This window comes from Leucoraja erinacea, chromosome 5 (assembly GCF_028641065.1).
Source record: "Leucoraja erinacea ecotype New England chromosome 5, Leri_hhj_1, whole genome shotgun sequence".
Lineage (NCBI taxonomy): Eukaryota > Metazoa > Chordata > Chondrichthyes > Rajiformes > Rajidae > Leucoraja > Leucoraja erinaceus.
In genome coordinates, this window is record NC_073381.1 from 27,531,865 (window position 1) to 27,556,956 (window position 25,092).

The 25,092-nt window shown below is 37.8% G+C and overlaps 1 protein-coding gene across 1 annotated transcript in view; it reads left to right on the top strand.

Annotated features, from left to right (window-relative positions):
• Positions 1-25,092, top strand: part of LOC129697067 (kinase D-interacting substrate of 220 kDa-like) — an 80,543-nt gene that overhangs the window by 41,274 nt on the left and 14,177 nt on the right. The window contains 13 exon segments of the mRNA XM_055635282.1: positions 319-617; positions 3,419-3,559; positions 5,772-6,012; positions 6,125-6,213; positions 6,675-6,819; positions 8,264-8,426; positions 9,347-9,525; positions 10,532-10,749; positions 11,030-11,146; positions 13,669-13,725; positions 19,377-19,391; positions 21,522-21,659; positions 21,992-22,090. Of these exon segments, the coding sequence (XP_055491257.1) occupies positions 319-617; positions 3,419-3,559; positions 5,772-6,012; positions 6,125-6,213; positions 6,675-6,819; positions 8,264-8,426; positions 9,347-9,525; positions 10,532-10,749; positions 11,030-11,146; positions 13,669-13,725; positions 19,377-19,391; positions 21,522-21,659; positions 21,992-22,090 (1,901 nt within the window).

A 25,092-nucleotide genomic window follows, 5' to 3' on the forward strand; every position in this document is an offset into this window, starting at 1 on the left:
CCTCATCTATATCATAAGGAAATAAGATTGCCTTCAACTTCTAAACTCTGAGCACAGACCCAATCTATCACTGAATTCATCAAAAGACAATCCCTCCATACTTAGGAACAACCTACTTAACCCTTCTCTGAACTGCCTCCAGTGATGATATCTGTCCTGAAGGGAACAAGAGCTGTTCAGAGCATTTAATTGACCACAAATGCAAAATTAATAAATGTTGATACATTATGAAATGAACTAAATGTTGTTTTCTTTGCTGTGTATATTTTCTGCATTTAAAAGGAGCAGTAACTTTAATGTTGGTTTGTATTTTTTCAGGAAAAAAGGGAGTGAAGAAATGGAAGAAGACCTGTTGTATTCCATCATTTGTCATCTTTATTTTTATCATGAGCTGCTTTATTGCCGGTGTCTTACTGCTGGCTGTTTTCAAGGCAGATGAGGAGCAGCTGACAGTTAATGCCATTCTGATATCTATTGTTTGCATCATTGGTCTGGCTCTAGTTCTGAACTGCCACACATGGTGGCAGGTGCTAGATTCTGTCCTTCACTCTCAGAGAAATCGTGTTTTACTTGCAGCTTCGAAACTTCACAAATTAAAGCCTGAAGGTTTTATGAAAGTAAGTATTTTGCAACCATAAAGTGAAAAAAATAACATTTAGGCTGTTGGAATATGAATGCATAATATTGATTTTAAATTTGTTTTATTTATTATTGTCACCCTAACAAGAGATGTATTTTGAGCTATTTGTATGTAGATGGTGATAATTCAAAATGGTGATGATTCTATTGTCTAAATGGGGAAAGGATTCGGAAATTGGAGGGGCTGGGATATGGGAGTGCTGGTGCAGGATTCCCAAAAGATTAGTTTGCATTAATTTCATAAAATATAAAAGCAGGGATTAATGCTGGGGCTTTATAAGGCTCTGGCCAAACTGTATTTGGAGTATTGTGAGCAGTTTTGGGCCCCTTATCCGAGGAGGGATGTGCTGGTGTTGGAGAGGGTCCAGAGGAGATTTACGAGAATGAACCCAAGGATGATTGGGTTAACGTGTGATGAGCGTTTGACGGCACTGGGCCTGTACTCACTGGAGTTTAGAAGGATGAGGGGGGTATCTAATTGAAACTTACTAACAAGTAAAAGGCCTGGATAGAGTGGACGTTGAGAGGATGTGTCCATCAGTGGGAGAGTCTAGGACCAGAGGGCATGGCCTCAGTACATACCTTTAGAAAGGAGACGAGGAGGAATTTCTTTAGTCAGAGAGTAGTGAATCTGTGGAATTCATTGCCACAGACAGCTGTGGAGGCAAAGTATTTGGATATTTCTAAAGCAGAGATTGACAGGTTCTTGATCAGTAGGGGTGTCAACAGTTACAGGGAGAAGATAGGAGAATGGGGTTGAGAAGGAATGATAGATCAGCCATGATTGAATGGCAGAGTAGACTCAATGGGGAGAATTGTCTAATTCTGCCCCTATGACTTATGAACTTGTGATTCTAATAACAAATGTCTTGATGGTTTGATTAAATTATTACTTCCGAGATGTTACTGTGCAGGATAGCGTTTGTAAGTGTCTCATTTTGATTTACTCGAGGACATAACTCGAGTACCTTCAGGTCATTAATTTAAATCGTGACCAGTTGTGGGCCAAGTGCTGATCCCTGCTGCATTACACAAGTTTCCTCCTGCTCTGCAAAATACCTATTTATTCCAACTCTGTTTTACATGAGACAACCAATTTTTAATTCTTTTAACATACCTCCATTGTTATTAAACTTTTAATTTATGCACCAGCCTTTTGTGTGGCACCTTGTCAAATGCCCTTTGGCAATGTATTTGCAGGTTACCTTCTATCAACTCTCCAGGTTACCACTTCAAATAATTCAAGCAAATTTGTCCAACATAATTAACTTTTCACAGAAACATGTTGACTGGGTTTAATTATATTCCTAAATGATTATTTGCTTCTTCTTTGATTATTGACTAGCATCGTGTCAATAATAGGTGTTGAACAACTGGCCTGTAGTTCCCTGCCGTCCGCCTTTTTCCTGTTTTGAACAAGGAAGTCTCATTTGCTGTTTTACAATGTTCTGGTACTCAAGTGAAGTATAGCGAGTTCAGAATGTTTTCAATGAATGGATCCACTTTTTCTGCAGCTACTTTGTTTAAACCTTTAAATGCAGTCCATTGAGTCCTGGAGACGTGTCCATCTTTAGCCCCTTCCCACCCCTTCAGTGAGTCACTGCAATACTTTTTCACTTGTAATTGGGTTTTTGTTAGAAAATAGATACAAAATGCTGGAGTAACTCAGCGGAACACACAGCATCTCTGGATAGAAGGAATGGGTGACATTTTAGGTTGAGACCCATCTTCAGGCTGATTTTTGTTAGTTCCACCAGGTTGCTGAGAGTAACCTGCCTGATATCTTGGTGATATTAACAATACCTACAGTGAAGGTAGACAAAAAAAAATGCTGGAGAAACTCAGTGGGTAAGGCAGCATCTATGGAGAGAAGGAATTGTGGACGTTTCGGATCGAGACCCTTCTTCAGACCCTCCTGCAGTGAAGACTGATGCAAAATATTTATTCAAGATATCTTTGTTCATTAATTTGCTATCCTCGCTTATTAGAAGTCTTCACCTACATTTATCTTAGCCACCCTCTTAAGATTTATCCGTAGAGACTATTTCTGTTTCTTTTGTAAATGCAAAATTTCTCTCATTTCTCCCTTATCAGCATGTTATTCTTCAGTTGCTGATCCTGCAAACTTCAGTTCTCTGTCTACCACTTGGTTTATCTTACTTTACAATTTAACATTACCCTTTACCTCTTGTTATTTTTTGACATATTGTTGAAGGTTACAATGCAGCCCATTAATGAACAGCTTTATTTTAATCAAAGACCTCTGGCTTGGCTCATGCCTGTGCCAATTATTTTATCTGTTTGGGGGGGCCTCAAAAAGTTAACAGTAGGAAAACAACAGTGCTCTTGAATGAAGTTTGGAAATGTAATCAAACTCCAGTCCTGGTTAGTTGTTGACCTTTGCCAGAATATGTTAAATGAAAACTTGATAAGGGTTGTTTGCAGTGCACTGCAGCCTCAGTCATTTGGCACTCTGTCTAAACTCCGGCATTAAGATTACTCAAATAAGAGATGTTATGGAAGACAGCCAAGGGAAAGATTAAGTTTCATGGTCAAAACATCATCTTGTGAATGGATAGAAGAATGACAGAAAGCAAATATATAACTTTATTCCTGTGTGGTCAATATATGGATCAACTTTGAGCAGATGTGTAATTTTAATTTAATTTTATTTCTGTTTTTTTATATAATTCAAGGAAATAATTTATTTCATGCTAAGAGCTCAAATAAAATGGAAGCCTTTTTTGGTGGCAAAAACATTGTGTGTTTACTTTGAAAGGTTCTAAAGAATGAAGTGGAACTTATGGCCCGGATGGCCAAGTCGATTGATGGCTTTACTCAGAATCAAACGCGACTTGTGGTTGTTATAGATGGATTAGATGCATGTGAACAAGATAAAGTCCTCCAAATGCTTGACACGGTAAGTAATTAAAACCACCTGTATTTTAACAAAACAATTCACGAATGAATTAATCAACAGAAACAATTCAGGATAATGATGCATTCTTCCTTGGATCATATTATGCGAAGAGTACTGTTTGCACTGGCAACCCTATGCAATATTTTCTAAATTAAATTGTGTGATATCTGTTGTTACAAACTAAATGTAAATGTTCCTTATTAATAAGCTACTCTCCTTTATTATATAAACTTGTTTTATCTTCATTTTTTTCTTCATGTTATAATCTTTCCAAATAAGCTTGCATAGAATTTTGGTGGATCTGCATTGGTTAACCTAAACCCCTAAGTTTTGTAGTAAATATAATTATGTGGCTTTATTAGAATTAATTGTTATTTTGATTAAATTAGGCAGCAACTTTCTGACATTGTTAAGTGCATTTTTGAATGTAAAATTCAGGAAGTTGTTGTCCTTTCTTTTCCTGGCATTCCATAGGTTTCATTACACTGCTCACTCGGAGACTGAGTATTCATAAATACATACCTGCAACTTTGTGAAATTTGGGTAAGGGGCTGTCCCACTTGTGCGACCTAATCCGCGAGTTAAGAAGAGTGTCTTCAACTTTCAAGCTCGAGGACACTCGCCTGGAAAGCCTCGAGCTGGATCGACTGACCACGCACGCATACACACACACGCGCACGCACACACACACACACACACACACACACACACACACACACTGCAAAGGCGAGGGCCAGGGAAAGCGGGGGAGCGCTGTCTACGCGATGAAGAGGAAGGTAAATGGCTGCTACAGTGTACGGTAAGTCCTTTAGAGAGTGTGTGGAGAGAAGTGGAGAGAAGTGGAGAGAGGGAGAGAGAGGAGAGGAGAGGAGAGAAGGGGGGGGGGGAGAAAGGGAGAGAAGGGGAGAGAAGGAGTGGAGACACTTTTAAGAAGTATACTAAAGTTTAGCGGGCATTTAACCTACCGGTAGGTTTTCCTTGGTCCCGAAAACTCCAATGAGCCAATCAAAATGCCCGGTCAGCGAAGGAGATTGCCTACGGCTGCCCTTGACTGGCTGTAACTAAATAGCGACCCCACTCCACTGCACTACGAGTCAAAAAGAACCATGCCGACCAAATTTTACTCGCGGAATATTTTTCAACATGCTGAAAATCTTTCCGCGACCTAGCTGAGGCCCCAAGTATTCGGGAACTTCTCTCGAGCATGAAGGAGCGTTCCAGCAACCTCATAGGACCTCCTAGGACCACGTGTCCACCATGCTGCGAGTTTGGTCGAAGACACTCTTCTAAACTCGCAGATTAGGTCGCCCAAGTGGGACAGCCCCTTAACTCTACTAGTTGTTTACTGGACATTCCAGAAAATAATAAGGTTATCCATTTTAAATATGAGCAAATTGAACCATATCTTGTTAATCACAGCCAAATGACTCTGGCACTCCAAATCTATTTATGCAAGAGTTAAGTCTAAATTATTAAAATTTTATTCATTTGAGGATTCACAAATAGCTTTTATAATCTCCACCATCTTTCTGTCTTACTTGATGTTTGGCATTTGATTTTACTATGTAATAAGTATTCAGATTTGCATGTCCTGGTTTGAACTCTGAGACCTGATTTTTGACTGCAAAATATGAGTGTTAGCTGTCCAAAAATCATAAAGTTCTGCCCTGAAAGGAAAGATGACAAGGGGAAAGGCAACCCCAAAGCAGATGATGGTTTAAAGCAAAAGTAGGTAATAGGGCAAGAAAAATTATGGATAGATCTGCTAGAGAGAATCTTAATCACCAACTATTTTCTGAAGGTGGTTGAAACATTTGGTTTGGGTATATTATGTCACGTGTACTGAGGTACAATGAAATGCTTTGTTTTGTAAGCTATCCAACCTGATTAGATAATACTATACATAACTACACTCAAGTCAAACCCAAGTACAATAGATAGAGCAAAGGGGCAAAGGGGCAAAGAAGGAAGATAGTTCTCGGCAAATGTAAAATTGTTTTAAAGAGGTTGGTTGCTCAGAATTAAATATATCGGACAGTGGACCTGCTGTTGTTATTATAGAGGAAGTTAAGTGGTAGTTTGATGATGTTTCAAATTATCTTGTAATAGGCATGCACTGTATGTATGTATTTGTGAAATATAGGCATGCACTGCAGGCAGGTATTTGTAAAATATTATTACTCAAGATTAACCTTGCCAATTTTTCTTCTAGGTGCGTGTTCTGTTCTCAAAAGGTCCATTCATTGCCATTTTTGCCAGTGACCCCCACATCATCATAAAAGCAATCAATCAAAACCTGAACAGTGTTTTAAGAGACTCGAACATAAATGGGCATGACTATATGCGGAATATAGTCCATCTGCCCGTGTATCTTAACAGTCGTGGGCTTAGTGCAAAGAAGGTTTATGCAGCAGTGCCATCTAATGGAGATGTGGGAAACTCAGATTACACAAGTAAGAGTTGTACCACTTACAAAAAATATATGTACATTATTGGCTATTCCAACAGCTATTCCAGCCTCTGAGGAGTTTTGAAGTTTCAACAGGCTTTATTTATTTATTGCAGGTTGGCATGAAGATAATGATCGAAAACTTTCACAGCACAGCCTAGGGGAATTAACCAAACATGGTAGTAAAACAGCACTGAATCGAAGGGTAAGAAACAGTTTTACATCCAGATTTTCTTTCATCTGTTGCATTCATGCTGAGGTTTTAATTTATTCATTGTATGATTTCAGTGGTAAACTGAACACTGGGTTGGCTGAAAGTCATAAGCCTTCAAGTGCCACATTGAGAAAAGAAAGAAATAATCCAGTCAGGGATACTATTTTGTGGTTGAAGAGTCAATTTAGTATGTCATCATTTCAACAGAAATAGCACATGGAAATCTTTTAAAGTAGAAACTTATACAGAAAAACACGTTACTTTTCTTAGATATTCTAGCCTGACAAATGCAGTAATCTTCCAGCACTGTGTAGCAGTGGTGCTGTTTTCACAAGGGGTTATTAAACTTAAACTCCTAAAAAAGGAGCTATCGTCTAGTAGCTCAGGTGTGAATAAAGATCCTATGGCAATATTCCAATAGAGAAAAATTTGATCGGTCTCTATATTGACAGGATACATATCGTCGACGGCAGATGCAGCGTCAGGTTACAAGGCAAATGTCTTTTGATCTATCAAAGCTGTTGGTTACTGAAGACTGGTTCAGTGACATTAGTCCACAAACCATGAGGCGATTGCTCAACATTGTCTCAGTAACAGGTAAGGAGCAAATTTAATTCAAACATATACGTAGTTTCTTTGTAACATATTCAGTAATCCTTTGTGATTATGTCCACTATGTGCTAACGTTATATAATTATTTTAAGACAGGTACTTAATTGGTTGTTGCTTTCTGACACTACATTATTATTTAGTGATCTTTGCACTAATTGCATATTAATATTTAGTTCTGAAGTTGGGATGGCAGTACTCCTCAGCTTTCAGATTTCCCCATAGCCATCAGGCTTTTAAACACAACTTCAAACAAACTATGAACTATCTCCTCCCCTTCCTTCCTCCCTCAGCCCTCGGGCTCCTCCTCCTTTTTCCTTTCTTCTCCCCGCCTCCCCCCACTGGTTTCGGCTGTCTCCTTCGCTCAATAGATGCTGCTGCACCCGCTGAGTTTCTCCAGCAGCTTTCTTGATTACCTTACTGCGGTTATGTCCTGTATGTGTGTGGATCATCACACTCCAACTATTTAAACATTTATTAATTGACTTTTTTTCCCCCACAATGAATAAAACCACAATGGAATTAACAAGCCTAGAACGATAACAGCATACAAAACTTATGGTTGAACTAAAATAAATATATTGAATGTTACTACAATTTATTCTTCTCTGATTATCTTCTGCTCACATTATTGTCGTATTAATTCTTGGAATTTGAAACCCTCCAATTTGCTTGTTATTGCTGGTGAAAATGCAAGGTTCTTTAAATTTATTGACCATTTCAACAGCAATTTAATAGAAATCTAGGCAAGTTCCATACATTTAAAACTATTGCATGCCTTAATTATGATTTCCCCAAATTATAGTCAGTTTTTACATTGGAAAAAATGGGTGTTAATGCATGTTTGATTTGCATAAATGCATATTTACAATTTTTGTCATGCTGTGTTGGCTGGTGGGGTGAAAGGTTAGAACCATTTGCTCTATCCTTGTTCTTTCTGGGGGTGCGGCTCCAAGAGCAGAACTACATGAGACGGGGATGATGGATCCATCTATGCCAGCAGGGGAAAAATCACATTTGCCAAAGGTAGAGGACATTTTGAATGTCCTAGAACGGAAATCCTCATCTTCGGAGCAGGTGCAGTGGAGACGGAGAAATTAAGTAGGGGATAGCGTCTCAGCAAGAGGCAGGGTAGGAGGAGGTGCCGTCCAGATAACTGTGGGACAGTACTTGCTGTTGTTTGCTTCAGTTTACATTTAAAAAATAACCTGAATATGGAAAAGTAAGGAGAAAAATGTTTGTAGAATTGAACATTTTGCCATGAAATTGTATACATTTATAATGTATTACTTTCTTTTCGTTTAGAACCTACATTACAATCTCAAATGTTTCCCTACAAGTTTGTTTGAATTTTAATTTTAAATAATAAGCTTGTTTCTGACTAGATGTTTTTTGCAAATCCTTTCAAAGATTTAATTACATTTTATTAAAGGGCGTTTACTGAGAGCAAACCAAATTAGTTTCAACTGGGATCGCCTTGCCTCTTGGATAAATCTCACAGAACAATGGCCATATAGGACCTCTTGGCTTATTCTATACCTGGAAGAGACAGAAAGTGTTCCAGATCATCTCACCTTGAAAAGCATTTATGAAAGGTATGCAACAAATGTAACCAGTTAATTAAAATTAATTCCCCATTTCTAATGCATTTGCCTTGATATATAGTTACCTATTTTTAAGATTTTCTTAGAGATGGGACAAGTCTTTGATTATGTTGGCTGCTTTTCTGAGGCAGCGAGAAGTATAGATGGAGTCGGTGGTGCTAAGTCTTTTCTGTGTGATGGACTGAGCTGCATCTACAACTCTCAAAGACAACTTTGGCGGCTAACTGTGATATGGCCCCTCCAAAGCTTTGTTTCTTTAATATCGCCATATTTATTAAATAATATAGCTAAATTGGTTATTTTATTTGAACAAGTAATGGCTTCAAGATTTAATACTTGGATAACTCCATATTAAGAAGGGGATAGAAGTTTTCAGATTGTGGAAAAAGTTTAAGTAAAAATACCAGCTCCAGGGACTTTTTCAGTTGTGAATAGAATAAACAACCTTTTATAATATAATAATTGTATATTTTGCTCTAATATCTTTCCTTTTATCCATCACAGCAAAGATGCTATCAATTCTGTTTTTACTTGCAGTATGATTTTTTTTTTAACATGGCCAATGGTTCAAAAAATAATTTGATGTTTATGGATCAATTGTAAAGATGCCATTTAGTTCTCAATGTTTCAAAAGGAAACTTTTTTTTTAAATCTATCATGCTCATATACATTTAATATTGTCCATTTATTTATGAAAGTTACATTATTGAAGTATTTGGACAATATTTTTTTCTTTTCAATTTAGTTTAAATATTTTTATTTGCTCCTTTGAAAGTACCACCATGTAGACACACACAATATTTTTGATAATTGCTTTGAACATAAAGTATTCTGTTCTTGTTTGTGGTAATAGCAGAAGCAGGTCATTTTTTTTATTTTATGCAATAATATTTCCTGTGATTTATATTAAGAATTTCCAAAAACATACCAACTACCAAAGATGTGGAGCCACTTCTTGAAATTGACAGTGATATTCGTAGCTTTGAAGTTTTCCTGTCTTCGAGAATGCCAATTCTTTCAACTCGGGATGTCAAAATATTTTTACCATGCACCGTGAATTTGGATCCCAAACTGCGGGAGATTATTGCAGGTTAGTGTATTTAATATGCCAGCAAGCAAAATCTTTGACGGGTATATCGGTTTGCCAATTTCTTATTCCCCATTATAATTTTTCTATTTGTAATAGACTCAACCTGCAATCTGTATTTATGTTTCTCTCCAACCTATTTTCATATTCTGCGTTTCCTTTCCTTATCACTGCAGAAAAATGGCTTGCTTTACTATAATTCTGTTGTCATCCACCCTGCCATTTCAAATTTTGCGCAAGTAGGCTGAAATACCTCATACCTGCTGGGCAAGTGCAAGGCCTAAAGCTTCCTGGATCATCATACCCACCTCGTTCATAGTCACACCTTTCAGTCCATCCATACCCTATTTGATCTAAGGAATACGAATATAACCTGGAACAAAGTATTGGGGGATTCATACCATCCTTCTTGCATCTCAATATAACTCCGGATAATTAATTTTGAGCTAAATATCTACGAACTGTAAACACTTAAGATATAGTTGCCATGGGTCCTAATGGTCTCCATCGACTACTACATGTTGCAACATGTCAATTGCTCTGTCATGCAATTATTTTGTTTAAGTCTGTTGGTATCACCCTAACAGAAATGAAGTCCTTTACAGACTAAAATTCACACTCTTTGGATGCTAGTCCCACAGATTTTTATTTCTTGGGTACCCTTAATTTTGAGTTATCTATCTTTAAATAATGATTTCTATCTGGTTAGCTAATGTCCTGGGAGAATTAAGGCTACTGTTTACCATCTTCTATCACTGTAGTTTAAAACTACAAGTTTAATAAAATTCAGTTGTAAACGGGTATTTCAAAATTAGAATGAGATTGCTATCCTTACTAATTAAAGTTAATACATCATGAATGCTGCAGTTAGAAAGTGACGTGTAATTTACCGAGGATACAAAACAGTAAAATGTCTTGGTGATTTTTTTTTTCTTTGAAAATATATATGCGAACAATTGCTTTATTTATATATTGAGTCTTTGAGCATGCATTTCCTTTATGCCTGCAGATATTCGAGCAGCCAGGGACCAAATGTCGACAGTGAATATCACAGGAATTCCTTTCCCTTCACTACCTTTGCAGGAAGCTCCACCTCGAGCTGTGTTTAGCCAGGCACCATCAGTCTGCTCCTCTTCCACCTCATTCAATGGTAATGTAATGTCACCACAGCATCCTAGCAGCTTGTATAGTGGCATGGTGGGCCAACAGCACCCATTTTATAACCGGGTAAGTAAACTCTGCTCTGTTATTTAATTGGACTAGATCCAGAGTGGCTATAGATTTTAAAATTGACTCTCTCTTGACACCAACATTCCACATTGCCATCCCTTCACTTTTAATTGATAACCATGCGTTACTTGTTTTGCTCTTGTTTTAAGTTTAATTCATTGTGAAGTAAGATCTGGGAAGTAATTATATTCTACAATTGAAAATCAGCTATTTCTTGCCATGTGTTTTTTTATTTTCCTTTTGTTGTTCATTTGATTTTCCTGTTCCTTTTCCATAGCCATATTTTGCCCCTCATATTTGTTACCTGCCAAGGCAATACTTTGGCAGTTTGCAGCATCCCATCTCATGTTCATCAACTAAATCCAATCTGTCAAGAGAACAGAACAGTAATCTAGTAAGTATTGCATAAATAAAAAAAAAAAATACTGTAGCACAAAAATGTGGGATATGTTTTGTAAAGCATTTAAATTTATTACAAAACCTTTGTGAGGTATACCATAGATCTGTATGGTAGTACTACATGTTTACAAAGTATCTGTATCAAAATTATTGCTGAGATCATTCATTCCTTTTAGAATAGTACCCTTGCAATACCAGCTTGCTTTGCGTCATTGAATTTATTCACCGGTCTCATCTATTTTAAGTTTACATGTAATCTTTTTCAGATTTTATTCTTGTGAATCCTGACAAAATGTATTATTTTGCTGAAGCTGATCCATTTCAAATTTTTTCATCTTTATTAGAAGACAACAGTATGGCTGATTTTTTTTTAACTTTAGATTTCTTGCTCAAAGTATCAGAATTGTGTCTGTTAAAAATCTGAAATGGACGATCAGAAATATTGCTGAACTTTTGGTTTATGGTTTGATGTATTCCTTTGTCACAATTGTAAACTAACATTCCAAGTGCATCCAGCTCATGCAATTGGACTATTGTTATTACTTATGAAACAAGAGTAATGCAATTTGTATGAAATATACAAATTGAATAAAAAGAATCATGAGGCTAGGTGTTACCACCAAACTTTCATTTTCAATGGTTAGAAACAAACATAATTTTAAGATGCTAAAGCCGCTGTCCCACTTGGGTGACCTCCATCACGACCTCTGGCGAGTTTGCCCGCGAGCCATAGTCACGGCAAGGTCGTCACGAGGGCGTAGGAGGTCTTCGTCACTCTCCTTCATGGTCGAGAGTGGCCTCCGCGTAGATGAGGCTTCAGCTAGGTCGCGGCGTATTTTTCAAAATGTTAAAAATTGATCGCGACTAAAAACAGGTCGCCGTGGGAAAAATCGATATTTTTTTAGCCGTAAGTGTAGTCGAAGCCGGTCGTAGTACGTCGTGATGCTAGTCGTAGGTGGTCGAAGGTAATAGCTCCGGGGTGAAAAAAAGGTCAGTAGAAAAAAAAAAGGTAATTTAAACAGCAGAAAGTCACCTCTTTCACTCCAAGGCATGTTCATTCATAGCTGGAGAGTTTTTTGGAACGGAGACTAGTGTTTTAGAGATGGCACCAAAAATGCAGCAGCACAGGGGGAGGGCAACTAAAAAAAACCTGCCTTGCAGATGTTGCCCACCCAAGAGGAGGAGTGGCAGGGGGTGATGCCACAGGAGGTGATAGTGTAGAAGGAGGTAGCCCTGCATGCGAGACCCCTGAAGGAGGAGACCAGGGTGGTAGTATATGTCCCCACCACCACCCCATCCTTCACTGCCTCATTTGAAGGCAGCAAAGCAGCCAGTTCTCCTGTGTCTGACACAGCATCAGAGGCAGATGCCCCATTGGTGGTGAGGGAGGGCTGGAGGAAGGTTATGCCCTACACCTTCACCAGGCAGCAGGAGGGGGACCTTGAGGAATGGTTCGAGCGGAATGCCATCCTGTACGAAAAGGAAAATGAGGGGTACAGGGACAAGAATGGCATACTTACCATCCACCGCCCCACATGTGTGCTCATCTTTTGTCAAAGCCCAGTGCCACTCTCTTCCAGTCATCTGGGTGAACTGGGACAGTCCATCACATCATCTCTATTCACCCATTGAGACCTGTGCTTGTGCTTCCTCTTCACCCTTGCTCTTCTCCTTCTGCCTTTCTTAAAAGGCTGCTGAAGCAAAAGGGCTACTGCAAACAGCAGTAGTTTACTAACATCCTCCAAACTAGTTCCTTCCTTGCTTGCATGGTTCAGAATGATTTTTTTTTAAAACATGGGAGGCATTTTTTTGTGAGAAAAAAATGTATGACGTCATTTTATCAGGTGATCATTTGAGCTGTAGACACTCGTCACTGGTCGTTGTTGGTTTTCGGTGTGATCCTCTGAGGTCGAAGGGGGTCGTGCTCATTCACGGTCAAATTTGCCAGAGACCATCCTCGAGTAAAACGTACATGGTCAAAGACAGTCTTCAACCTAGTCGAAGGAGGTCGAAGTAGGTCTTCTTCTTAGTCGAGGAAGGTCTTCAACGTAGTCGTAGGAGGTCGTACACATAGTCGTCGAAGGTCGTAGGAGGCCGTAGGACACCGTGACCTTGATTTAAAAAACAAAGTCGCTTAAGGTCGCCAGTGGTCGCGGTGGAGGTTGCCCAAGTGGGACAGGGGCTTAAGATTCCAACTAAATCAGACTGCATGAGCACCACAATGTCATTTTGATCACTTCATAGTTTGAGTTAGAACTTGGGCTTTTCCTTCATTTGTGAAGATTATTTTGATGCATAATATACCATCTGTAAATTTAATTGTTACAGGATAATGCTTATCATTTCATTTAACATATTGCATAAACATGCAATTGCAAGGGTGTGTGGAATAGAATTACTCAGTTTTCTGACCAGGCTATAATTTTGATGCGTTATGAGGTGCTGTTAAAGGTGTACATTTATTTTCTCTCAGTGTATTTATATGGTTACCCAAAATTGTGATTTTCTTCTTGTCAGGAGGTGATCGAGGAGGCTGCTGATGAGGGGCTTCCTTCCCCCACTGACACCTCACTGGTAATGAGTAGTCATGTGGTGTGGAGTTGTAGCATATTATTGCTTCATCCACTGTGATGATATTTAACCACTTAGAAAAAAAGCCATTTCGAACAACATTTTCATTTTGTTTTCTCTGATGTCTGGTGTGATTTACATGGTTGCGGTGTTGACCATAATGTAGCTAACTAGTCTTTGAACCATTTTTGAATTGCATCAGATTTGTTTGTAGAACTAGACATTTTTAAAACCAACTTCTGGATGAAAATACTATGATGTCCTAATACTTATTAGCTAATTATTACCCACTAAGAATTTAATTTGAACATTGCAGTTCATTAATTGGTACCTGGTATGGATTACAAAATAGAAAATGGCAAAATACTCAGCATGTTTGCAACATGTTTGAAACAAAAATATTTTGGGTTTATGAACTTTCATCAGAACTGCCGAAAGTTCAAAATCAAACAACATTTCAACTGTGGAGAGAGACTGGGTGAATTGCAGAGAATAAAAGTCAAGGTCTGTGTTAGGATAGAGGGCTGGAAATAGCGAATTACCTTACCAAAAAAATAAGGCACACATAAACCATTGAAGGTCAGCAACTTTTAATGTTTTGTATACAGGCACTTTAGTGCACCAAATCTGAAGTTGTAGTCAAAAGCATTAATGGTCAAATACCTTGCAGGCATAATTGGTTTAATGAGAACCTTTAGATGGTCAGCAAGAAATTAGAGAAGTTTGAAGTGCTTAGAAATGTACATACAGGCAAACTGACCGGATTGAAGATTTAAGCCTACATGAAACTGTTGCTCTAATAGTCCTCTATCTCTCCCCCCCCTCCCATTAACCCAATGCTATTGAGAAATGCTTGATGACCTTTTTGTATCTACATAAAAAAATGAAATTAATCTTTATTTGTGGGAAGCTAGCTCACAATCTCGAGAGCAGTAATTCATGGTCCACTGATAATGTAAATCACTTCTCCTGGGCACCTGAATAGACATGGAAGTCCAACACCTCATGAAAGAGTCCAACTGCTTTTATTCCAGCCACACTCGGACACTAGATTGCAAATGGGCGACAGTCGTGGAGTGCCACTGTCTATTTCAGGGGATGTTGGGAGTAAATATGGCAAACATATTATACAACTTGAATGTTGAAAAACAGAACATCTTGATATACCTGATCAGGGAGCATCTATGGAGAGTACAATAAGCGTTTCAGCTATAGTATTTCAAAATGGTGCAATGTCACATCTTAAGTCCACCCAAGACTGGATGAATCCTCTGTTTAATATCTCATTTGAAAGATGATGGTGGTGTGTAGCACTGTAGTGTCAACCAAGATTTTTGTGGGCTTAAATGTCTGGGTAGAGACCATGTGCTTAAATAAGAAAGGGTCAGTGAAGACCCGTGTGCTTTAGCAGCCCAGACTCTTAACTCTCTGATTGTATTGATATTGGTACATGCTGATTGGAAAATCGCTTACTTGTTATTTAGTGCCTCGTTCACCCTCGTACCTTCAACTTTGACGTAATTTGAATGGTTAGATAGATTAAAAGGTAACTTTCTTTTCCCTTCTATTACTGATTATTTCACTTCAGGTAGCCCTGGCATTCCCTCTCTCTCTATCTCTCCCCCACCCAAGTCACACTAGCTTCTCGTTTTCACCCAACAAACGGCTAACAATGGCCTGTTTCCTTTATCATTGTTACTTTTTTTGCATATCTTTTATTAATTGTTCTTTATATCTCCACATCATCGTCTATATCTCTCATTTCCCTTATCCCTAAGTCTGAAGAAGGGTCTCGACCCGAAACGTCACCCATTCCTTCTCTCCAGAGATGCTGCCTGTCCACTGAGATACTCCAGCTTTTTGTGTCTATCTTTAGCAATTGCTTTTTTTAATCCAAGTTGTACTGGATGCACAATTGTCAAAGGTGACACTTTGGCCTTTGCATTTACAATCAAATGAGTAACCAAATATACCAGGAATACCATGTTCTGTTGCGTTTCGACTATTTTCCCAAAGGTTTCCCTCTGTTCTTACCACCAGCACTTTCTGTTACATTTTCTGGAAAGATTTAATTATTTGACAACTTTCTCAAGGCATCCAGCTACAGAACAGAAATGAGCCAGCTTATATGGTTCCTTGTTCTGCAGGTATGGTCTCGTAGCAATAAGAGCTGGTTTTATGGACATTTATATTATCATCTGCACATATCTCTAACAAAATCCACAGCACAAATATTGGCAGATCACCAGTGTTAACATCTCCCATAAGTGGTGAGGAGACTTTAACCTAATGGCCTTTTGTTGCATCAGTCTATTTGTCACTGAATAGGACCCCATATTTACTTTTATCAGTTCTGCAAAGCCTCACTGGAGTTTAATGATCTATTTTCAGCAATAACTAGTGTCTGTTATTCTCCCCAAATTCTTTCAAAAATCTGAGATCTTGTGTGCGGATTGGCTGTTACATTCCCTATTGCTAAGTTATAATTATAGCTCTATATGTTTTTTAAAACTCCATTACCAATAAGTAACTTTTTCTGGGTCCATTAAGTACAAATGGTTTGTAAACAGGTGAAGTTTTCATAATTTCAGTAATTTTCACATCAGGGATATCTGTGACTTTGCGTTCTGTGTGGGAGCAGGCTGTCACGAGCAGCAAATTCAGTACTACAACATTTAGAAAATCTAGACATGGATGTCAGATTACCATAGCCTTTTTCTCATTTTAATCTCTCATCTTTTTGACCCAGATATCCTATCAATGGTGATATGCCCATTCATACCTCTGAACTTTCCTTTTGCGGGTCGGCTGTTGGAAGCATGCACTATATCTTTTACGCATGTTTCCAACAACCGCGTTATACCTACTGTGATGTGTTAAAATGTGGGGGGAGGCAGGTGATTTTGTAACAACCTCTGCCCATATAACATGATAGAAAACATGATAGCTAGCTGAATATCTCTGACAATTCATGTTCGTTCCTTGAGCAGTTTAATTTTTCATGGTATTCTAGATATAAATAATTATCTCTCTAATTATCATATATTGTAATTTCCTGTCTACAGATATTTGATGAACATGCATTATAACACTGTGCCTAATTTCTGGGTTGTACTCTGCAGTGCTCTGATCTAAAGGAATGGTTCCTAAATTGAGAGACTTTCTGGGAGATCAAAAACATTATAAATGCTCTCACTTACCTTCTAACCCCCGGGATGGAAACCATCTATTCACTGCAATTCGAGTCCTTATTTATTTTTACTTTGCTTTTGTTAATAATCAAGAACCAATTTCCGATTCAGTAGTAATATTAAGATGTGGCATGTGTTCACTCCCATATTCTTACCACATTTCCTTTCATAGTATAATTGTTTTAGACTTTTGAAATGTTGTCAATATCCCTTACACATTTCTTTTTCTGACTTTTCTTTTAGTTAGAAATTGTGTCTTTATGTAGCCAGTGCAACACTGACCATCTTGACCTTTCCACTTCCTAAGAGTGCTCTGATCTTAACATTTCTGAACTTGCAACACTACATTCACTAAGAACCAATCGTGATATTGTCATGAAACTCACCTACAAGCTGGGTCTGTTGTGGTCAGGCTAACTAACCTCTATCATGCAGAGGCCAAAATGCTTGCATTCAGACTCCATCAAGTTTCTCCATTTGGATCATGATCCTGCCATTGAAAATCAGGCCGTGGTTACCCAGATATTCATGCATCTCATTTCCTTAGTAGATCTTCCCTCCACAGCTTCCAACCGTGTAGTGTCCCTGCCCCACACAGCCTGCCTCTGTCTCCTGCCCACAGTCCACAAGCAGGATTGTTTTGACAGATCCATTGCTTCAGTCTGCTGTTTGTTGCGCCAGCAAACTTATTTCTTCCTACCTTGATAAATCCTTTCTCCTCTGGCCCAGTTGCTTCCTATTTATATCCATGACATTTCAGATACTCTCTGCCACTTTGACCGTTTCCAATTCCCTGGCCCCAAAAGTTTCATCTTTATTGTGGGTGTACAATTCCATTACCCATCCATCACACACGAGGATGGCTCGAGAGTGAGAGGAACACAAACTTGAGGAACACCTCCTTATTTTTTTTGCCTGGGCACATTGTTGAACTCATTGTTGAATTCTACAACTGCAGGTTACTTGATTTCTGTCCATATCAGTTGTCCATCTGCCTCCATCTGCGTATCCATCTGTGATATTGTTTCAGCTTATTTGTTTTGTTTTAGTTTTATCTCTGGGAGTGGAGAATGTGCCCAGCCTGACCAGCTGGGCATGTCTTCCTATTTTGCATATTGAAAAAAATGTGAATCTTGAGGTAAGATCAAAATAAACTATTATGGTCAATCAGCAATCACAATCCAGTTTCACACCGTTAGGCCCCACAGAGTGACAAAAGGACAAAGCTGTCATTATCCCCTGTGTAGTTGTACTTTGGTACAAACCCCTTGCTTTTGGAAAGTTTGAATAAGGAAGAAAATTCCTAAATCACATTATTTAAACACCATGTGCTTAATAATTGTCCATTTAAATATACTGTCATATTTTGCTATTGAATGTACAATTCTGTAGATCATGCCCAAAGCTTTAATTTTTATGAAAACCCATTAATTGGCTGGATTCTTTACATTTTTCCTTTTGCTTTTTGACATTTCTCCTTTTATTTAGCATGTTACTTTGAACAAATGACAGAATATCTCACATACTATCTGGATTTAACACCAATTATAACAGCGTACATTAGGTACTTGCCCCCAATAGGATTCTAATTGTCAAATGAAGAATTGAAGAATGGAAATTCCCTACTTTCCTTTCCTTTAAAGATCTATCTTGTGCACTAGTATACATGACCTCGGACTACATTTACGTTAATTAACTTTCTTGTCTGCCCAAATTGTTTTCAGTAAATAATAACCTTTTTTATACATTGACAAATCGACATTTTATAATTTTTTAAATGGCCCTCTGTAAATGTTGCAACAATGTTTTCATATGTTGCAAGTAATAACTTAAGACTGACAGAGATATTTGCATTCACAAATAAAATACAAGAATGTCAATAATTATATCCTGTTATTATTACACAGATTCTGCATGAATTAATTTTCGAATCTTCAAATTCATATTTATCAAAATAAAATGATTTGTACAAATTTTGAATGTCTGCTCTTTGAACTGCATATATTCCAAACTCGTATTTAAAGTAATTAAGTAACCACTCAAGTAATTCTGTAATATCCCAGGCATTTTTGTTCTTAGTTTATGTTTGCCATTATTATTTTCTGTACATAAGTAAACTTGGGTGTTAGAGACTTTCTTTTACAAATGGCATGATATTTTGGTATCCTTTGTTAGTTTTTGGAAAAGGGGACATTTCTTTACTAACTAATTTTTGTTACCTCATTTAAAGAGATGTGCATTGTGTGCTTTAAGAGTATTAAAATATGGCCCCAAAACATGTTGTTTTGGGGGATTGGCAAGCAGGACACTGTGTACCATTACTAAATGAGTTGTAAATTAAGTAGAAACTTCCACTTCTAATTAGAAAGAAATAAGTGAAAAGCATTCTAGTTTGTCTTTCATTTCTTCTTCTCTGATGTTTTTCATTTCATTTTATATTTCTCTGTTTTCCCCCCTATGCAGCTTAAATTAAAGCAGGTACAAAAATAACCCTGTCTGCTCCTGGAGTGAAATAATTCATGCTGAATTATGCTGAATTATTAACAGTTTGTGTTATGCTACTTTACTAATCCCAAGATTGCTTGCAGATCAGATTTACAAACCTTTTGCATGTTATGTGATTTTATTTTAAGTACTTCAACATGTTATTAATATACAACAGTATTTTAATCAAAAAAACTGAACAGAAGACATTTACTGTAAAACATCAAATCTTCACATTACTGAAGTATGCATTTCATATTGTAGTAAACCTTTCAAAAAGAGACACCAATATCAGTCTAAGAATCCTCTATTATCTAAGTTATACAAAGATGACAAAGGGTAATTTGATATTACTTGAAGTGATATTGAAGTTATTTTAATATAATTATTACAGCTCAGTCTAGCAGATATAGGCCATATTTCAAACCATGATCATGATCAATTTTCTACTTAGAACTGATGAGAGAATTTCTTTGGAAGAATCCAGGAAATTAGGAGATTTGATTAGATGCTATTATTTCATGTTGTGCTAGCACAAGCAATATCGATTGCAGAGAGCAAACTACTAATTTCTCGGCTGCATACATGCATGACTGGAGAAAAATAATTGGGAAACGAAGATTGGTGTGTGCATTGGTCAAGAAAAAATAGCTTACTAACATATATTATCCATATGCTTTGGCATGAGATTGGCTCGTTATTTTTATTTGCTTGGAGCTTGGTGACCTTAAAATCTGGTGTTTTCTTTGTGTGTATGCATATTGCAAAATAGACATTTTGCAAATGTCTAGCCATAATGATGGTTAGAACTGTGTAGTGTTCTTTCAAATATTGCTGGACGTTTAAATGGATGATACAGGTAAGTGTAGCAGTGAACTTGAAGTGATGGAATTGTGCATTGTGTAACTGTTATGCCGAATTTGTATATCGTTTTTTTGTCATTTGTTGAAAAACATTGTTTATAACTATGTTACCTTCCTTCAAACTCTGTAAAAGCGTGGGATTGTGAAACATCACTTTCACAATTACAAAGATACAGTTAATATTATTTTTGCCAATTAAGACAAGTGGAGGTCAACACTGAGAAATTAAATATTTTTCCATCATTCAGCATCTAATATCTGTTTTGAGGAATCACAGGTCATTTGTACAATGATCCAAAAGCAAAATATATCAGAAAGCTGAAATGAAGTGGTAACGTCTAGAAATACTCAGCAGGACTGTAAATGTCCTTGCACATTTCATTCTGATTTCAGAAGAGTTAATTATACTGCAGCGGTGCATATTTTCCCAATATCTGATTCGTGCTGTCTATTACATGTATGAATAAGGTTACATCTGCAAATCAATAGACAATAAGTGCAGGAGTAGGCCATTCGCCCTTCGTGCCAGCACTGCCTTTCAATGTGATCATGGCTGATCATCCCCAATTAGTACCCCGTTCCTGCCTTCTCCCCATATCCCCTGATTCCGCTATTTTTAAGAGCCTGATCATTTATCATTTAAATCGCGTAAAAAATAATTTATGCATTTAGCATTGGGACTCTTTCGGGACTGTTAAAATTGAAAGAAAACTGTCCACACACCCTGCTTTTGGATTCGTAATCTAGATTTAAAATTTGGGGACATTAAGGTTTAAAACATTAATTTTAATATTCTTCTTTTACTGTCCCTCAAACAGCTCATTAATTTAGACAAATGAAAACTATGTTTTTTATTCTTTTTAGTTTAGGGTTAATTGAGTATTATTTTGTAATGAAAGGGTTTAATTAAAATTATTTAGCTACGAAATTTGAAGTAAGCAGTGATTGCAATTCAACATTTTCTTTTAATTATTCAAAATTATCTATTGAAGCTGTTTCACTATTTTGGAATGTGACAGCATACAATGTTGAACTTCGGAGCATGTTTCACCATCTGAGCCATTGTGAAGACTTCACCTCCTGATTTAGTTTTCATGTCAGATTGCGTCCCATATGCAAATGCATAATAAAGATAGTGTAGCCTTAGGAATAATTAAGTGTACATTAATGGATTCCAGTTTTATTTCTTCCAAATAATCAGATATTTTGACATGGTTATCTGCTATTAAATCACATATTTTAATGTTTTCTTGTACAATAGGTGGCCAGTTCTATTGCAGCAGCCTGTACGACAACCCCACTCAGTTCAATGAATGTGGATGCTATTTGTGAAAGACTTAGACAATTGGAAGGAATTGACCAAGCAATGATGCTTCAGTACATTTGCACTATCAAAAAGGTAGGAGTTACATAATGTCCAATGACTTTAAAGTTACCTTCCAGTGGAGTGACTCTCCTGCTTGTCAGAGATTAGTGTTTGAGCACTAGATCACATATAGTCTCACTCAATGGAGTCTGTTATACAAAGGTTTTCATACTATTGTGTAAACTTTAATAGACATTTGGATGTTTTAGTGATACGTAAATGTTCATCATTCACAAACTAACTGAATTTAGTGAGGTTAGACCCTCCGGGATCCTTTGATTTTCCTTGATTCCTTTTAAATTAAAAACATTATTTTTGCTAATATTTACATATTTTCAATTGCAACGTTCTTTTTGTTTCTTCAGGCAAACATTAATGGAAGAGTATTAGTTCAGTGCAATCTGGATGAACTAAAGAAAGAACTAAGCATGAATTTTGGTGACTGGCAACTTTTTAGAAATATGGTAAGATAAGTCTTTTCAATGTTGACAACTATTTGAAACTGATTACATTATATTCCCACATTTAAGCCTATTAATTCATGTGGAAATTTTAATAACTTTTAATTTAGGTTAATAATTTTATGTAAAAGCACATTCACACCTGGTATCATCACAGGTTCTGCCAGACTAATTTGGTTGATTTTTTTGAGGAGGTGACTAAGTGTGTCAGTAAGAACAGTGTGATTAATGTAGTCTATGTGGAACTCAATAAACCCTTTGACAAGGTCCCTTGTGGAAAACTGTTCCAAAAGCTGAGGCCTTGGGATCCAGGGAAATTTGACAAAATGGATCCAAAGTTGGAGGCCCAATTGCCTCTTTTCATGATGCATTACTCTATATTTTGTATAAGCAGAGGAAAATTGTGTAATGAACTGGATTTGATAAGGGAACGCGAGGTAAAGGAACCACTAGAGGGTAGCGACTAAAATATGATAGAGGGAGAAGATGAAATGAAATGGGTTGGTATTACGGCTGAGCAAAGGGGCATGAGGGAGGAGCTGGGCAAAGTTGACTGGAAAGGGTCCCCAGCAGGAATGACGGTGGAACACCAATGGCAGGAATCTCTGGGAATAATTCGGAAGATTCAGGATCTTTTCATTCCAAAGAGGAATAAAGATTTTAAGGGGAGAATGTTGGTGACTGTGGCTCACAAGGGAAGTCAAGGACAGTGTAAAACTAAAAGACAAGGCATATAACATTGCAAAGATTAGTGGGAAGCCAGAGGATTAGGAAGCTTTTAAAGAACAGAGGGTAACTAAAAAGGCAATATGGGGAGAAAAGATGAAAATCGAAGGTAAGCTGGCCAATAATATAAAAGACGATATCAAGAGTTTATTCAGTTATAGAAAGAGTAAGAAAAAGACAAAAGTGAAATTGGACCGCTGGAAAATTTTGCAGGAGAAGTCATAATAGGGGATAAAGAAATGGCAGAGGAGTTGAATAACTTTTTTGCATCATTCTTCACAGTGGAAGACGCCAGCAAAATGCCTGAAATTCAAGAGGGTCAGGGGGTGGAAGTTAGTGGAGTGGCTATTACTAAGGAGAAGGTGCTTGGGAAGCTGAAAGGACTGAAGGTGGATAAGTCACCTGGACTGGATGGACTGCATCCTAGGGATCTCAAAGAGGAGACTTTAGAGACAGTGGAGGGATTAATAGTGATATTTCAAGAATCACTGGAGACAAGAGTGGTTCAAGGCGAATGGAAAATTGCCAATATTAACCTGCTGCACAAGAAGTGAGCACAGCAGAATAGTGGAAACTATTGTCCAGTTAGTCTGACTCCAGTGGTTGGTAAGATTTTAGAGTCCATTATAAAGGATGGGTTTACGGAGTACTTAGAAGTTCATGATAACATAGGCCGAAGTCAGCATGGTTTTGTGAAGGGGAGATTATGCCTGACAAATCTGCTGGAATTCTTTAAAGAAGTAAATAGCACTAATAGTCGTTTAGGTTGTTGTTTACCTAGATTTTCAGAAAGCCTTTGATGAAGTGCCACATATTCGGGGAGTTAGATGTGGCCCTTGTGGCTAAAGGGATCAGGGGGGTAAGGAGATAAGGCAGGTACAGGATACTGAGTTGGATGATCAGCCATGATCATGTTGAATGGTGGTGCAGGCTCGAAGGGCCGAATGGCCTACTCCTGCACCTATTTTCTATGTTTCTATATGAGGCTGCTAAGGAAGATAAGAGCCCATGGTATCAAAGGGCACATACTAGCATGGAAAGCAGGTTGGCTGGATGGCAGAAGGCAAAAGTGGCAATAAAGGGGGCTTTTTCTGGTTGGCTGCCAGTGATGAGTTCCGCAGGGCTCGATGCTGGGCCCGCTAGTCTTCATGTTGTATATTAATGATTTGGATGAGGAGATTGAAGTATTTGTGGCTAAGTTTGCAGATGATACAAAAATAGGTGGAGGGGAAGGTAGTGTTGAGAAAGCAAGGACTCTACAGAAAGACTTGGATAGGTTGGGAGAGTGGGCAGAGAAGTGGCAGATGGAATATAGTGTAGCAAAGTGCAGAATCATGCATTTTGGTAGTAGAAATAATGGTGTAGACTATTTTCTAAATGGGGAGAGAATCCAGAAATCGGAGGTGCAAAGAGACTTGGGAGTGCTGGTGCAGGACTCCCAAAAAGTTAATTTGCAAGTCGAATCAGTAGTAAGGATGGCAAATGCAATGCTGACATTTATTTCAAGAGAGCTAGAATACAAAAACAGGGATGTTATGTTGAGGCTGTATAAGGCGCTGGTCAGGCAGCATTTGGATTATTGTGAGCAATTTTGGGCCCCATATCTGAGGAAGGGTGCGCTGGCTCTGGAGAGGGTCCTGAGGAGATTTACACAAATGATCCCAGGAATGAGTGGGTTAACATATGATGAACGTTTGATGGTACTGGGCCTGTACTCACTGGAGTTTAGAAGGATGAGGTGGGACCTAATTGAAACTTACCGAATAGTGAAAGACTTGAATAGAGTGGATGTGGATAGGATGTTTCCACTAATGGAAGAGTCTAGGATTAGAGGTCTTCAGAATTAAAGGACGTTCCTTTAGGAAGGAGATGAGGAGGAATTTCTTTAGTCAGAGGTTGGCGAATCTGTGGAATTCTTTGCCACAGAAGGCTGTCATTTGACATTTTTAAGGCAGAGATAGATTCATTTTTGATTAGTACGGGTATCAAGGGTTATGGGGAGAAGGCAGGAGAATGGGGTTAGGAGGAAGAGATAGATCAGCCATGATTGAATGGAGAGAACTTGATGGGCCGAGTGGCCTAAATCTGCTACTATCACTTATGAACTTATGAAAAGATGTGGCAGTCCATCTATATTGACAAAAACATGCTTTCGTTCATACCTTTTTTGTCTCATCCAAAAGTGAAATTGCTTCACTAAGCCAAAATGCTGCTCCAGCAGATTTGGCCTAGTAATTAAATATATTGCATCTCATTAAGAAAATAATAAATTGGAATCC